Consider the following 17,448-nt stretch of genomic DNA (forward strand, 5'->3'; position numbering starts at 1 on the left):
AAGCAGCTGGGGGTGGGGTGGGGACTGAATTAAATTAAGCAGACAAATCTTTTGGCTATGGCGCTTCAATTAAATATAATTACAGACACTTAAGTAAACAGAGCTTATAAAGTCCAGAAGCCCTGATACCTAAAATCCTGGAAATGCTACACTCAGTATAGAAACTACTTAATTCTGTGCTTGTTACTGTTTGTCCCATTGTTGATTAAGAGTTTATTAGCTTGCTGACATTTGGGCTGATTTCTGCAAAGCAACTAATGAGCTGATCAAACAGGGACAAATAAATATTAGATTAAAAGGTAGTTTAAATTTTGTATAAGAGTACATGTTAATATGAGCTTAGGAGGGTAATTAATGACAGGTCCATGAGTGTTCCTTCCTGGATATTTTATATTTCTGACATCTCTTTTGGGGAAATTGTTACTGAATCAGAAGGGGAAACAGTTTATAAAGTTTTAAGGAACTATGATATATTGAGCCAGACCAATGGTTTATCTAGATCACTATTGTGTACTCTTGATGATCAGTCCCTAAGGGTGGCTTCCACGGGAGTCCCTTTTAATTATAGATGCTAAGGATTGGACCTAGAACTTATAAATCCAAAGCTTGTACTTTCTCACTGAGCTGTGGCTCCTTTTGATTTGGTGGTAAATACCACTCATGGTATTGGCAGCTTCAGAAGCATATGGGCTACTTAATTTGTTATTATGGCCAAAAGAGAGTTACTGAGGAATGAAAAGAAAGCAGGGGGCTATACTTCTGTATTGACCATTGTGCCAATAATATATGGTGCAAGCCCTTGAAGCTGCAGCGGCAATGACAATGAATGGAGAATGGAAAGAAGTCCTGCCTCCACCTCATCCCCTGTTCCTCAGCCCTGAAACTCCCTGGCAGAGAGAGGCCCATTGTGTCTTCCTTCCTTTACTCCACATTACTTGCACATTGCTTCCACATTACTCCAGCATTCACTGTTGGGGTGTGAACTTTGTTGCACTTCGCAGTTTTGGGAGTCTATTGGGAGTATCCCCTTGATAGGCCATGTGTCTGTATGGAGGCTTCCTATGGTCATAGTACTGTATTTCAGTGATAAACTAGAAGTATGAGGACAATCACTGATAGGAAGAACTACAGCCCTAAACAGGATGTTTTCCCCACATGGCTTTGTGTGAACTGAGTATGTACACAACTCCAGTAGGCTATATTAGCTGCATTAGCAGGCAGAATTTCCATGTTGGCTGCATGGCTGTTCATGGACGTTTGAAGGGCTTTCCCAAACCTAGTATGGTCCCTAATCCATTTCCCCTCCTGGTCTCCCAGTGCTTGGAAGACCATTGAGAAAGGTGGGTTAAGGATTGCAGTACGGAAGTGGCACAAATAGTGCACCCTTGCTGGCAAAGAGACCGGGAAACAACAGTCCATTATATCCAGACAGTCAGCTTCTCCCCTGTGAGGCTTCACGGTTCTGTTCCTGTGCAATTCCCAGCCTACCCTAGATGCTGCTTGCCTAGCACTTGGGAGACCAGAGGAAGTGCTTAGACTAAGTTGTTTGGCACTGAGCAAGTGGTTTGCTTCCACTTGGTTTAAGGCGGGTGAGCATCTAAGATGAACACAAAGGGACAGAATAGTCTCAGGATGCATTTCATCAATAAAACTGTGTTGTTTCCACTGGGGACAGAGCAGGGCTATTGTCTGGAGCCTATTAAAATCTGGGGCCTGGTTGTATATGAATGGATGCCATGTTTCTTGAGGGTCTTAGGGTGCAATCCTAATCATGTTTAGACAGAAAGAAATGCCTACAATGCCAGTCATGGTTGTTGGGGCATGCTGGAAGTTGTAGGACATTTTTTGGTCTAAACATGCAAAGGTTATGCCCATAAGTACTCAGCAGGAGCCAGAAAGCATCATCAGTTGGGTGGACTTCCGCATTTCCCTACCGTCACTATGGCCTCCTGCTGCTATCCCACAATAGTGATGACCTCTTTACACAGGGAGAGAAAGGGGGCTGTTCAGGGGCTGTTTTTATCATGCTGCTTTTACTGCACACAGCAGGAAATGAGGACACATTCCATTTTTTTTTAAAAAAAGGCAAGTTAAAAGGGGTCTATTTTGTGACGGAAAAATGAGTGGAAGGCGTGTGTTGTCATCTACAAGAGGCGCGGACATCTATAAGTGGGCAATAGCAAGTGTGCAATAAAATGCTCATCTGATGATGCTTTAAGTTGGAAGAGGCAGTTCCTCCATTGGACTGGTAAAATGAATTGCCCCTGGGAAACTGTTAAAGACAGAAGGCATCTTCTGGACCTTGCTTTGAGCACATTTCTAGAGGCTGTGTTGGATTCAGAATTTCTGTTGTTTTAAATCAGTGAGTTCAACTATTTTAATCCAGGTTACTTCTATGTTTGATATAGGTGACTCCAGTCAAATCATCATCTCGGCCAAAAAGACACCACTCACCTTCTGGCACAATTGAAACGGTCAATCTCGATGCAATCCCACTAGCGATCGCTCGTCTGGACAACAGCGCAGCAAAGCACAAACTCTCTGTTAAGCCAAAGAATCAGAGAGTTTCCAAAAAGCACAGAAGGTTATCAAAGGTATTGAATTGATTTCTATAGTCAAATGCCAAGATGAAGTCTGAATGTACGCCTGAAGTTTAGCTGCTGATCATGGGATACACAGATCATTTAAGAACTTTATGTAACATTATCTAGTCATACTTTATTCAGTATTCATGTGCATGAATCAGCACCGCACAGCAGCAAGACATCATGTGCTACCCGTGATGGAACTTTTGTCTGATATAGCAAGGCAATTATTATATTCCCACGCTGTTATTTAAGGGAAGTACGTTACTTTGCTTTCTGTCTTCAGGCATAAGATCTTGTCATCATCCATAATCTGAAATTTACTTAGATAAATGGAAATGCTTTATGTCTGGATGGATACTTTCTGAATAGTAGAAAACTTGTTATACTCAGTCACCCATACACACACACACATATCAGCACAGCCCTTTACATGTCTACTTAGGTAAATGAATATAGGACTGTAGCCTAAATGTCTTTAAAACAAAGGCCTTTGACAGATCAATCCACACAATCATATTTGTGTTGTGATTGTGTAGGCAACAACCATACACTTATTTTGTGGGAATTTTGACATGGTAATTGTTCTTTGGAATCTTCTTGCATGTTAGAAAATGTGCATGTTACAAAATACATGTTAAAAGTTGCTGGAACATGGATGGAAATGTGGCAAGTACCAAGACTGGTCGTTATATGAAAAGAAAAGAAAAGAAAGCCTGCTCTAACCTTCACCACATTAAAACTGTTAATATGAATTTCCCTGGTTATCATTTAAGAAAAGCAAGCAAAATAGCCCTTACACTTCCAAAATAACCCTTCCGGTTTGGCCTTCCATTGCATAGTTGTCTCCATCCTAATGTGCTAGGTGTGGTTTAGTGATTCATGCCTTGTTCACAAATGGCAACTACACGATTCCTTACTCATATAAAAGAATGGCAAGATCAACTTTTAGATAAATCTTGGTTCTTAAATTTCTGTAAACAAAATCTGACTTTTTCATCATTCCTGCTACTTTATTTGCCAGTAAAAAAAGGAACATGTAAGGAACATAAGAGCCTTTAAAGCAAAATTCTTTTAAAAGTTGGATAAGCTATGAGAAAGATGTTGTGTTTGGTTTATATGTTAATAACTATACCTTTGTTGGTTTTATTGATGAAAGACAAGAGCTGTATTCTTGCAACATGCACTTTTTCTCATGAACTTTGATTGAAAATGGTGGTAAAGTGTTGTTGTTGTTTGTATGGGTGGCTTCATATCTTATAGGAAGAATCTGTTAAACAGTACTTTTGCTGCAAGTGGACTCATGAGAGCATCCCTGTATCTTTAGATGAAGCAGATGTTGGGCCTTCCCTGAAAAGTGCAACTGTCCATTCTGAGCCTCCTGTCAGATGAGGCAACCCCTAAAGTTGAGGATAGCTGTGTCATAGTCTTTCGACAGATTCAGGGAATTCCTCAATTTTCTGTGAATGATCTGCTGATTAGAATAAGATTGCTGTGCTTCATTGTGTTTATCACACTATTGCAGAATTTCATTACGAAGAATTGTAGCATGCAGGGCCTGTGCTGCACTATGGAGCAGGCCACTGTCGCTCTTTACTTGGCTTACCTATTTCTGGCAGACCCAGGCATAGGTGGCTCAGCAACAATCTGGGCCTATCGTGGTCTAGCAATGCTGCTGTCCATGATGGGAACAGTCACAAGAACAAAACTGCAACCCGGCAGCACCCTATTATCAAACCACAATTCCAGCCAGTACCAGCAGTACCAGATATATATATATTTACATGGCAACCAGGCAGGCTGTTTGTCAATACCGGCTCTGGCTGTGATTTGCCTAGGCTTGGTTTACTGCACTGGTGTGGAGGAACAAGTAAGAAGGATTACACCAGGGTGATAGAGATTTTGTCCTAAAGTTGCTGTGATCTTGCCTTCCCTTTCTAGAATATTATTCCTATTGAATGATGAAGTATTTAGATGACTCATTACTTGGTTGTCTGAATTATTATTATTATTGCTGCTGTTGTTGTTGTTTATAATATAATGTGTTTTTATATATAGCAAAAACTAAAATGACTCATCAAGAACGCCCAAGTTTATTCAATTAAAATGTGAACTACTCCACACAACAGAGAGGCATAACAAATGTCAAGTGAATCTGTTTTTGTTTTCTGACAATAGGAGCTACAAAGTGTAATAGTGACTGAGTTTGAACATGACATTCCGGAATCACTAAAGTATGAAGATAAAGTCTCAAAACCCAATGGCTGTCATGTTGCAGCCAAGCCAATCCAGTATGGAGAAGGTCAAGAACAGAAAGCAGAAGGAAAAAGAAAAAAAGAAGATAATTGGGTATATGTTGAGACTGAAAAAACAATACAAAAGGCTGAAGCAGAAGTAAATAGCCATATGGAATACAAAAGAGTTCAAGAATTTGAAGAAAGCCCAAGAGAACAAGAAGGGAAAAAACAGAAGCTTCAGGAAGAAGAACAGCTGTTTAAAATGGAAGAAAGAAAGGGTCAAGAAGGGAAGAAAAGACATGAAGAACAGAGGCATCAAGAATTTCATGTGCAGAGGCACCAAGGCCTGGAGAAGCAGAGGAAGAAGGAAGAGGGGCCTGAGGAAATGGAGGAACAAATACAACCAATCGAAAATCAACAGGGACTAGAGGGACAAAAGCAAAGGCATCATAAACTGGAGGCACAAAGGCAACATCAAGTACAAAAACACTGTGAACTGGAGGCACAAAGGCAATGGGAAGTACAGAAACATCATGAACTGGAGGCACAAAGGCAGAAGAAACTGAAGGAACAAAAGCAAGAGGGAGAACAAAAGCAACATGAACTAGACACACAAAGGCAACAGGAAGAACAACGGCACAGAGAATGGGAAGAACAGAAACAGCAGGAACCGCAGGATCCAAAAGAAGAAGAAAACAGACATAGAAAAATACAGGAGAAAAAAACAGATGAAAAGTTGTTACACCAAGGGCAGAAAGACAAAAGACAAGAACAGGAGAAGCAAAAATGGTCGGAAGAAAAACAAAGGCACCAGGATTTGGAAGAGCAAAGAGGACAAGAACTAGAGACGCAAATACATGACTCTGAAAAGCAGGATGAATTGAACCAACAAGTACTGCCAGTGCAAAAAATACAAACAGGACAGAGACAAAAAGAACCAGAGAAAAGCAGAAATCTAGAAGGTGAAGAGAGATTGCAAGGGAAGGGAAGAACCATGAACCTGAAGGAGCAAAAGAGACCAGGAGAGCAACAGCAGACTCTGGAGACGGGTCAAATGAATAAGGATGAACAAAAGCAAAAAGAGCTAGAGAAGTCCATTAGGTTAGCAGAACATGGAAAATGTGAACCAGCAGAATTAAAACAGCCCTGCGCTGAAAAGGGAGTGCAACAGGAAGAGTTGATACAAAGAGAAGAGGGGCAGAAACGAGAAGAAGAGAAAACACTTATTTTAGGACAACAGCCACTGGAAAAGCCAAAAGAACAAGTAAAGTCCTTCCAGTTACAAATAGACAGAAACATGGATTCAGAAGAAAAACATGTGAACACTGTAGAGAAAGAGCTCCCACTTGAAGAACAAGCAACACAACAAAAGATAAAGCAGACGGACAAAGAACAGAAGGAGGAAGAAATCCTAAGACACAATCAGAGAAAGATTGTTGAAACTCAGGAGCAGGAAAGAATCCTTGGTGAAGAACTACGGTGGCAGGAAGTTGATGCAGGACAAACTATGCCGAGGGGATTCACTTTTCAAGTATCGTCTGGAGAAAAACAGATTATATTTCAGAAAGTGAATCTGAGCCCAGTTACTCCTATTAAAGAGGCACCGCCTCCTTCTGCCACACAGGAATTAAAGACGCCTAAATCCAGCAAAGGTTCTCATGCTCTCCCAACCTCTTTGTGTGTCCCACATACAGCAATTTTAGTCACTGGAGCCCAGCTCTGTGGCACTGCAGTAAATCTCAATCAGATAAAAGATACAGCTTGTAAATCTTTACTTGGCTTAACAGAAGAAAGAAAAATGGTGGATGTGGCTTCACCAGAAAGCACTCAGAAAATGTCTCCTGGTGCCAAACCTAGCAGCAGTAAAGTGAAGCATGCTCAAGATGCACTGGGCAATCAGGCCATGCTAGCTGAATGGGCTTCAATTCGGTCAAAAATCTTAAAAAGTACAGAAAATGGTAAACTTAATGAGAAAGACAGAGGGAGTCTCAGTAGGCATAGTGACGATTGGACACCTAAAGGGCGAAGCACTTCCCATAGTAACTTACGGAAAACCTTGTCTGCAAATGCAAAGTTTTCCATAACTCCTGCGTGGCAGAAGTTTCCAGAACTCTCAACGACTAATGCAGCTCCTGAGAGTAATGTTGGCCCTGGAGCAGAGAACACAGCAAAAGAGTTGGGTCCATCCACTGTCAATGCAGATCAAGAAGCAGTTCATACCGAGACACTGTCCTGTGCAGTGAATATACTTGGAACCCCTACAGGGAAAACCAAAGTATATCACGAAGAGGCAGATAACACAGAGGGCTGTAAGTTTGCCAAAGATCTCCCATCTTTCCTTGTTCCAAGTGCCCCACATTCTCTAAGTAAAGACATGTCCCACTCAGAAACTTCACCTGCTATGGAAACTCAACAGAATGTTGCTATGAGAAAACCGGACAGAGTTTCACCAAACGGGGAAGAAAGTACATCCCCATTTGGGGTAAAATTAAGAAGGACCAACTATTCTTTGCGTTTTCACTATGATCAGCAAGCAGAGCAAAAGAAGAAGAAAAGGTACAGTGCAGGAGACAGTTTTGATGGTGTGCCGACTCCACTAGTTACACCAGACAATGAAGAAGATGCAAATAACATATTTTTAAAAGAGAGGAAATCTCCTAGCCAGGAGAGAAAAGATGCCATTGTTACTTCTGCAAAGGCTTCTTCACTTAACATCAATCAGAGCTGTACCACAGCTGCCCCGGTATCTCTACCAACTGGCAGTCATGTGCCTGCACCCAGTCAAGAGAAACCTGTCTCGAAATCAGCACTCCCACAAAAGCCTGCATTAGCTCCAAAGCCCACCAGCCAAACCCCACCATCATCTCCTCTCTCAAAAATACGTAGATCTCACTTAACTGAATCCACAGGGCAAAGGATAGCTAAAACTGAACCTGACACCAGCTGGAGAAAAACTGATGCTAAAGGGAACTCACAAGCAACTAATGAAAGCAAGAATGAAGAGGAAGAGTCTAGGGAGAAGAAGTCATTTTTCCCATCCATCACTATGCCATGGAGAGAGAAAATTGAGAAAAAGCCAGATCCGTTGAAAAAAGGTAGGCCAACAGCTCCTAAATGTAATGCTGTGATGAGCTAGAGTGGCCAAAATGTTAGTCTTAAATAATATCTACCTGTGGTAGTGGCTTTATTTGCTCCTTAACTGTATTTCAGCTGTGTTTTCTTGATACATTAACACTGATTTAACACATGTGTGCTCCTTTGTCAATGATTGTCATGAAAAGTGAAGATTTTCATGCATAAAATAGTATCTTGTGATTGGACCTCACAGGGCAAGTTTTGGTATCATCTTGCATCACAGCAAACACAAAGCTTTTCAATGAAATTTAGCTCTGAGTCATCAAGTGATATACATGCATGTGTAAATATGCCCCAAGAAACTCTTATTCCAGTAAGGACTCACTCACATTTTCTTATGTGCAAAATGTTCAGGGGTTGTGTTTGTCCATGTTCAGATTGAGGAATTAGCACTTGAACTGGAATTGTACAGAAACTTAGGCCCAATCTCCATGGAAACGGTTTCAAAAGCGTTTCAGGTTATATCTGGATTTTCATGAAATCGCTTTGGGCACACAAAGCATGAAAAGCAGAGCATGCACTACCTGAAAACCCGGCTTTCATGGGTCAAACAGCACTTGAAACCATGCCATACTTTGGGGTTGGGTGGGCAAAGTACAGCCAGTAGAACTGAATGTCATCAACCATGTAGGTGCTACTCAGCAAATAAGAGAGGATTGTTTCCGCCCCTATCCATGCTCCCCTGCTCAGGGAAGTTTACTGAAAGCGCTGAATTAACCCCTTTAGTTTACCTTACACCTCTCCCCTCTCATCCACCATTGGGAAATTGTGAATGGGTAAACCAGGTTAAAACAGTTTTCCTGTAATAATGTGAATGGGCGCTACTGCAATGTTGTGGATGGGAAAACAGCGCTGCTGTGAGATGTTATTAAACACCCTGTTCCCCTCAGCCTTCGAACTGTTACTAAGCAGTACAGCTGTGTTTCACTCACCTCTTTCTGTCAGCCTCCATTCTCAAACAGTGCTCCTGGCGATATTGTCAATGATTGAAACAGCGCTCCTGCAATGTTGTGAATGGGTAATACAGGCTACTGCAAGATAAGGCAGTTTGGTGTAGTGGCTAAAGTGTTGGACTGGGAGTCAGGAGATCCAGGTTCTAGTCCCCACATGGCCATGGAAACCCACTGGGTGACTTTGGGCCAGTCACACACTCTCAGGCCTACCCACCTCACAGGGTTGTTGTTGTGAGGATAAAATGGAGAGGAGGAGGATTATGTACGCCGCCTTGGGTTCCTTGGAGGAAAAAAGACGGGATATAAATACAATAATAAATAAATAAATAAATAAATAAATAAATAAATAAACACCCTGCTCCCTGCAGCCTTCATACTGGTAGAGAATGGGTTACTAAGCAGTACAACTGGATATCCCACACTTTTTCTGTCAGGCTCCATTCTCAAACAGCACTACTGTGATATAGTGACTGGTTAAAACAGAGCTACTGTGATATTGTGAATGGAATGGTTAAAAGGGCACCACTGAGATATTGTGAAAGGAATAGTTAAAATAGCAGTGCTGTGATATAGTGAAAGGTTGAAACATCACTAATGCAAAATATTGCTAAGTGGAAAAGGAAGCCTGCCTCCAAAAGCACCCTACTGCTAATAGGGTAAAATTGGGAGTGGAGGGGGGGGGGGGGAAGGGATGGTCCCAAGGGATGATCACAGCCAGATCCCAGAAACAAGGCACACCCAGGATTTAGTGTGGCCGGGCACACTAGAGCTGAACCACACAGGAGCCGTGTTTAAGGAAAACAACATACTAAAATGACAGTGAAAATGTGCTTTTCCCAGAGAGAAGTTGCGAGGCTGCTGCAGATTGGTGACAGCATAATCTGTCACGAACAGCCCCAATGTGCTCTTGCTCTGCACTATATCAGCCATGTGGATTGGGCCCTAATTTCATGCAATTGCTCTGATCACAACAGCTCCTTCTGAGGCCAACGTGACTGCAAAAATTGCAGCAATCACATGTAATTCAGATATATGTGCTACTTCCTATAAATGATCATGGACAAATGTGCAGGAAAAGGCTACCAAAATTATCAAGAGGCTAGAGCAAGTTTCTTCTGAGGAAAGGTTACAGCATCTGGGATTGTTTAGCTTAGAAAAAAGGTGGGTACAGAGAGATGTGATAGAAATGTACAAAATTATACATGGTGCGTCGAAAATGAATAGACAGATTTTCCCCTCACTTTCTTATAATACTAGAACCTGGGGTGGGGGTCATCTCATGAAGCTGAATGGTGGGAGATTCAGAACAGATAAAAGGAAGCACTTCTTCACATAGCACATACTTAAATTATGGAATTTGCTACCACAAGATGTAATGATAGCCACCACCTTGGATGACTTTAAAAGGGAATCAGGCAAATTCATGGAGAATAGGATTATCAGTGGCTACTAGTCTTGGTGGTCATATATTACCTCCAGCATTGGAGTCAGTGTGGCTCTATGTACTAGTTGTATACCAGTTGCTATGGAACGTGAGCAGGAGGGTGTTCTTGCAGTCCTGTACTACTTGTGGCTTCTCACAGGCAGCTGGTTGTTTCTACAGTGGCAACAATGCTGGAGTATAGAGGCCTCTGGTCTTATTCAGCAGGACTCTTCTTACGTTCTTATGAAATTTGGCATACAATATATGCAAAATAGCTTAGTATACAATATAGAGCAGAAACAGAACATGTTGATCAATCGTGAATAGGTTAGATGCCTATGAAAATTAATGACGTAAAATCTGTAAACACGAACCCAGAATTACAAGTAACAGAAAGCATTGGAGTTTTATTCCGTCCTCAAGAAATACTGAGGCAATATAAAAGAAGTGCTAGACATATCATGATCATATCTTCAGCATATCATGATCATATCTTCATGATTATATCTTCAGCAGGACGAATTGATTCCAGTAAAGTCCAGCACCCAAATGCAGAACTTGTATGTACCGTATTTCTTCGATTCTAAGACGCCATCGATTCTAAGGCGCACCCCATTTTTAGAGATGTTAATTTGGGGGGAAAAGGGCCTCTTAGAATCAAAGAAATACTTCCCTCACCGCCCAGCCAACCTCCTCCCCCCCCTCCGCGCTTTCTTCTAATGGTTGTGTCCTTTTCTTTTTTCCCTCTGTGAGAGAAGAAACTGCCATGCGCGGGAAGAAGGGGGGGCGTTGAAACAAAGAGTAAACTTAACTCTCCAGTCCCACTCTTTACTTGTCTCTGCACCAGGGGATGACGACACGTGAGTAAGTCCCATGGAAATCGATGGGACTTACGAATAAATTTGCCTAACAAAAAACCAGGCGCTTACCCAACCAGCTCCTCCTCGCTCGCATGGCTCGAGGCTGCTGCAGGAGCTTCCTCTTTTCCTCTTACCGTATTGCTTCGATTCTAAGACGCCATCGATTCTAAGACGCAGTCCATTTTTAGAGCTGTTAATTTTGGGGGGAAAGTGCGTCTTAGAATTGAAGAAATACGGTATGTAATGTACATAAAGAGCTCCAACGTATGCAAGTCTTCCCCATTCACATCATTGGAGGGGGAGATCTGTGCACTCATCTCTTTGCTTATTTGGAGCTACTTGTTCCATAGGAATGAATGGAGAACTCATTGCTAGCTGAGCAGTTCCATATGACATTGGAGTTCTATAGGCTCAAGGGATTGCTGCAAATGGATTCCAGTCTTTTCTGCAGATATCCAATGTGTGAATTTCTAAACTCCATGTTCTTTAATATGTGCCATTTACAAACTTGAAAGTTTGCTCAAATATCCCAAAATAGCATATCAAATAACCTCAAAATTAAACCCCCACATTTCGCAGAAATAGATGGAGGTGTTAGTGCTCACAGATGCTTACAGATAAAACAATTTTTGACATTTCTAGGGCAGCTTGCATCACGATATAAGGATGCAAAGAACTGTTAACCAAGTTTTGAAAAAGTCGGCCATCCTGAAGTCTCATCCAAAAGTTTTTCCATGCATGAATAGTCAAAAATTCACAACCAAGGAGAAAGAAATAAAATAATTGAAATGTTAAGTCCTGTTTCGGAGCCCACATTTAATTTGGCTAATGGCAAATATCTTTACATTGGAGGTGATCATACCTATATCAATCCAATGGAACCCTTTTGCACTGTGTGCTGTCTTCTAGAAAGGCCAGTTCTTCAGAGCAGTCATTCCATAGATGGCTCCAAAATGATGGAAAAAATCGAATCTGCACAACCGCTATGGATCACGTTGGCACTGCAAAAGCAGAAGGGTTTCCGAGAGCAGCAAGCAACCAGAGAGGAAAGGAGACAAGCCAGGGAAGCAAAGCAGGCTGAGAAACTTGCAAAAGAAAATGTAAGTATCTTATACTGTAGTGGGCTTTTTTAAAAAGAAAAAAGAAAGAAGGAAAACCAAACAAATCCAAACTAACAGGCCCTGATGATATATTAAGTATTTTGATATCTTTTTCCCAGCTGTCTTCAGATTTTATAAGAAGTTTAACCTTCTGCTGGTAAAAGCAGTGGGAAATTATGGGTTTCGCTATGGTCTTCATTCAATATAGTCACCTGTTCATAGTAAATATAGTAAAACTAGAATGCTCACAGACCAGATAGCAAGGCAAAATAGGCCAAGAGTCTTTATTTCGAAGTATGTTTTGGGGTTTGGAGAGATGAATGCATCATTTTATGTTACATGGTAAAAATCAGTGAAGGTTTTACTAAAGATGTTATAGAATAAGGACAAGATATTTTTCCCCTCATCCACACTTTTCTAACCAGTTAATTTTAACTTGTATGTGCACCCACAACCGCCAACAGCATGTGGATGGTGTATTGGCTCCACTCTCTCAAACAGAAATTCTCTGCTTGGTTTACCCCTAATGATGCTGTCTACCTAGCCCCAAGGAAATGCAGGGCACATGTAAATCCCAACTGTTTGGAACTCGGTGCCCATCAATAACATACAGCCTTTTCTGTCCTGAGGCTCTACTTGAACTTCTACAAAACGTTCGGTGTTAGCCCAGCAGCTCAGCCAGTGTCTAGGAAGATGCAAAGCCCTCCCTCTCTCCTCTATAGTTTTCATGCCTGCCACCATTCTTCCACCCATTCCATTTCTGACATGGTCCACCAAGAGTGTCATCACACGGGGGAAATGGTGTTTGCTTACCGTTGCTTCTCCTCCCATGCGTTTCTCCCTCATTACTTCTTCTTTCGAAAGAGGAAGTAAACAGCGTGCATGTGGTCCATTCAGTGGGCCATTTTGATCCCACTGCTTCTGCACACAGCAGGAGATAAGTCAGGCTTACTGGGGTGTTTTTTTGTGGTGCGAAAAAGGCTAGAAGGGGCGGGAGGCGTGCGGAAGGCAGTCGTTGTCATGAGAGGGACCTGCGAAAATCCGTGAGTGCCCAGTAATGAGCGTGCAATAAAACGCTTGTCTGATGATGCCCTAAGATGTGTCTGGAGGCAGCCCAAATGCAGAGCAGAGTAGAGCCAAGCTGAAAGAAGTTCTGGATAGTTATGATGAAAGTGGAGAGGGGGGAGCCCCATACCTTAGAGAACATGAGCTGAGCTTTTATAACCTTTAGAAAATAGGCTGAGGCCCTTTGTTATAACATAACAAAAGACATGTCATGTCTAGCCCTGCTCCCCCTGTTTTGGAAGAAGGTGTTTCAGGTAATCAGTCAGAATCAGACTCTGAAGTAGAGGAGTTGGCACCAGAAACAGGCCAGCCTGTACCAGTGGGAGAAAGCCCTCACAAACTCTTCACCAGCTGGGAGTGAACTCTCTCCAGAGCTTATCTCGTCAAGGGCAAATAATACAGTCAGTGGGAAGCAAACATTCTTCCAAAGGAGAGTTCGGACAAGTTAGCCGATCCTAGAGTACGCTGCCGACTAAAAGAGGCGGAGCAAAAGGAAGGCGAGAAGAGGTTGGCCCAGCTCGCATCTCGTCAGAAGCTGCATCAGAACTGGTCTCTCTGAAGTTAACGCGTCTTGGGAAAAAGCTTTCCATTCTTCTTGAAAGGACAGTTGTTTCGCTTGGTTTGCATAGTTTTGCCTAAGGGAACGTTCCTAGAAATTAGACTCTTTTCAGGTGGGAAGAGATGTTTATTGCTTGAATAAAGCTTTGTGGATTACTTAGCAGGCATCATTATTGTCTCCCAAGAAGGCAGAAGGTTTTGAGAAACACGACAAGGCATAACATTCATTCGCTCATTACATTTCTCTATTGCCCCATAGCCAAAGTTCTCTGGGCAGTTTAACAAAGACTAAAAACCTTAAAATGCAATATTGCACATAATATAAAAATTATTTATGTACAAACATATAAACATCACACACACACCTAAACAATTTTTAACAAGCAACAATAAGAAATCCCAAGACCTGATTAAAAGTCTTATCATGTGCTGCCAAATGCCTTGAGAGTAGGGAAAGGTATTAACCTGGTGCTGAAAAGATAATAATGTTGGTGCCAGGCAGGCCTTGCTGGGGTGATAATCCCATGATTGGGGTCCCTTCCAAGTCTCCCCAGGAAGTACCTGCAGGAGTAGTATATGGATAGGTTGAAGCCAGAAGCACTTCCTTAATCCACATGAGTGGATTGAGGAAGGTCGAGGTGGAGTTTGGTTTGTTGCAGTGTTTTGAGTGTTGCAGGGATTGCAATGTATGTTTCTGACTGGGTTCGCATGTCATGACAACACATTGTGGGTGACAAGCTGCAGTGGGTTGAACCGAGCTGCAGTGTTGTGTGAACCCAGACTGATTCCTGAATGATGGCTTGTGCATGGGCAGTAAGTCACTGTAACAACCCACGGCTTGTCCTTGGGGTTGTTGAACCAATGATGGGTTGGTGTGTCACCTGAACTCAACATTGCCAACCAATTGTAGGTTGCGTGCATTGGCAAGTGAGTCACTTGGCAAGAGCAGCAGAAACCTCTGCCACTCTTGCTGAGTGATCTTGCCCGTGAGCAAATGACAGCCCATCCAATGGTGCCCAAGTGGCACTTTGGAGGGACTGTCATTCGTTCACAAACCCTCTCTTCCCCCTCCCTCCGTGCAAATTTCCCATTTGCGCAAATATGGGCAGAAATTGGTTGCGGCGGTTAGTGTAAAGGGGACCGAAAATGGGGTTGTGTGGTAATCTCTGAAAAAGAGCCTCTACACACAGCCCCCTTTTCCGTCCCTTTCAAACTAACTGCAGCAATCTTTGACAGCTGTCAAGCGTAGCCACGGTTAGAGCTAAAGGGTGCGAATGAGGGGTGGCTTGTAGATCTCTATGAAAATAAGATGCTGGGGGCTGAGACAGGTGGGGGTTCTAAGTAGGGCATTGCCAAGGGTCGGGCAGTACTGAAAATCCTGAGGATCACCCCACTAAGGGGGTGATCTGCATCCGTTTCCCACTTGTCAACTGCCAAAGTCTGTAAAATCAGCCTATATACCGTCTCCTCTTGTCACTTACCTTGTATGTTTGACAGCTGAAACAAGGTACCAGACAGCCGGTCCTCTAAAAATCCGACCAATAAATAAATTATGGGGACATTTGTGTACATTACCCGGCTCGAAAAAAATAAATAAACTAAATGTTCAGCCCCAATCTGTGCAAATGTCTGGAGGACAAGAAAAAGAAAAAGCCAGGCACCACAACTCTGCAGAGAGGGGGACTAGGTGGCAGACAGGACAGGTTCTGCTGCCAAGTCCCCTGGGATACCTGCAGGGGCTGGCAGGACAATGGAGGGGGAAGGATGGGGTGAACATCCCGTGATGAGTCCAGTCATCTGTTGGGCTCACGGCGGGTTGTCCCGTTAAAAGCCCACACTGTGTGGCTTAATTCACAGAGTGAGTTGTCATGATGTGTGAACCCGGTTGCACTGTTTAACTTATTTTATCTTGTTTGCTGCATTGGAGATACCTTGAGCCCCCCAAAACAGGCCCTAAGTAAGTCTGTACATACGCTAATTGACACCAAGGCTGCAATCCTATGTCCACTTCCCTGGGAATAACCCCACTGAACTCAATGGGACTTACTTCTGAGTAGACATGCATAGCAGTGTGTATATTTAGGGCCTAATCCTCAGTGTGTTTAGACAGAAAAAGGTACTACAGTTCCCAGCATGTCTGGCTGGAGGGGTACCAGCAGTTGCAGAAATTTTCTTTTCTCTAAACAGGTATAGGATTGCACCCTAAATATATTACATATATTAATAGTTGTAATATAATATGTCTCCTTTCTGCATTTTATTCTAGGCCAGCATAAACAGTCAATCAGATAATAAAAATAGTAATACTAGCAGGACAAGTGGACCGCTAAAACCCACAGCCCAGGAAGAGGAGAAGAAAGTTGAGACTGCTATGTCAAGGTTTGAACGCAGAGAACAGCTTAAAAAATCTAACACCCTTCCAACATCCGTGACAGGTATGATTTACAAGCTACTTTGTTTACTTTGAAGACTTTTGAGTGGGCAGGCTTCTTTGTTTGCTCACATTGCATTTAGAGATACTTATTTCCAGAATCCTGTTTGTCTTATGAAGACGAAACTTTCAAAATGCTGCCATGGATTATTGAGGTTAGTGGTTAGAAACTTTCAAAAGAATTGAAAAGTCACCGAGGCAACCGTTTATGTTATCAGCTTGCACATGGGTCCTGCCAAGTGGTGAAGAGAATTTTACCACAGATTAGAAAGCCAGAGAATTCTCCCCAGCACTTGGCAGGACATTATAGAGGACCAACTTGCCAAGTGGTTACACACACAACCTGTCATCTGTAATCCAACTGTCCCCACTCTCCATGTATCAGTCAGAGTAGTTGGCTTGCAGTGAGCCAAACATTAGATAATGATTTATGCCATTGTTGTAGAGGGAGGGAGAGGGAGAAAGTCAGCTAGCCAGTTAACATGGTTATTTGCCCATTACCAAACACTTCATCTGTCAGACCTAATGCGTAGCTTTGTGCAAGACTGCTGTTGAGGTCTGTGAAGGTCAATTGCGGCAGGGGGAGATGTGTTCATGGATGGGCTGAAGTTGGAGGCACCCAGGTCAGGCAAACAAAGGCCAAAGGCAGAAACGTAGTAAAAAGAAAAGAAAAAGATCAACTTGTGTTTGGCTACTGGGTTGGGCAGAAAGGACCGGAGGCAGGAATGAAATTAAAATAGGCCAGAGGTTAGGTACCAGGTGAGGCCGTCTGTGTTTGTTACTTGATCTGATGAATTGCTCAGTCCTTTTTGGTTTATCTAGTCATGTAGGCCTGGCTGGATTAAAGAGCTGTGACCACAGTATAGATGGAGCTATGGCATAGCAGAAATTGGACCAGTATTTCCCTCCATTTGTGGCACATGGAGTCTGCCTTTGATGGTTGAGTCCTTGAAGCATCATGCAGAAGCATGTAGATATGGTCACACAATCACACAGGGACAGTAGCCCTATTCAGGCATTCCATCTGTGTAGTGGGTTCCTGTGTAGGAGATAAATGCATGAGGAGAAGGAGCGCTCTAGCCCCACCCACTCCCTCCTTGC

The 17,448-nt window shown here is 42.7% G+C and overlaps 1 protein-coding gene across 1 annotated transcript in view; it reads left to right on the forward strand.

The window, feature by feature from the left end:
* CRACD (capping protein inhibiting regulator of actin dynamics) overlaps nt 1-17,448 on the forward strand; it is a 43,852-nt gene that overhangs the window by 22,402 nt on the left and 4,002 nt on the right. The window contains exons 5-8 of the mRNA XM_063135557.1: nt 2,409-2,594; nt 4,764-7,917; nt 12,103-12,293; nt 16,183-16,351. Coding sequence (XP_062991627.1) covers nt 2,409-2,594; nt 4,764-7,917; nt 12,103-12,293; nt 16,183-16,351 — 3,700 coding nt within the window. The remainder of the gene's footprint in view (nt 1-2,408; nt 2,595-4,763; nt 7,918-12,102; nt 12,294-16,182; nt 16,352-17,448) is intronic.

The sequence above is a fragment of the Elgaria multicarinata genome, chromosome 10 (assembly GCF_023053635.1).
Source record: "Elgaria multicarinata webbii isolate HBS135686 ecotype San Diego chromosome 10, rElgMul1.1.pri, whole genome shotgun sequence".
Lineage (NCBI taxonomy): Eukaryota > Metazoa > Chordata > Lepidosauria > Squamata > Anguidae > Elgaria > Elgaria multicarinata.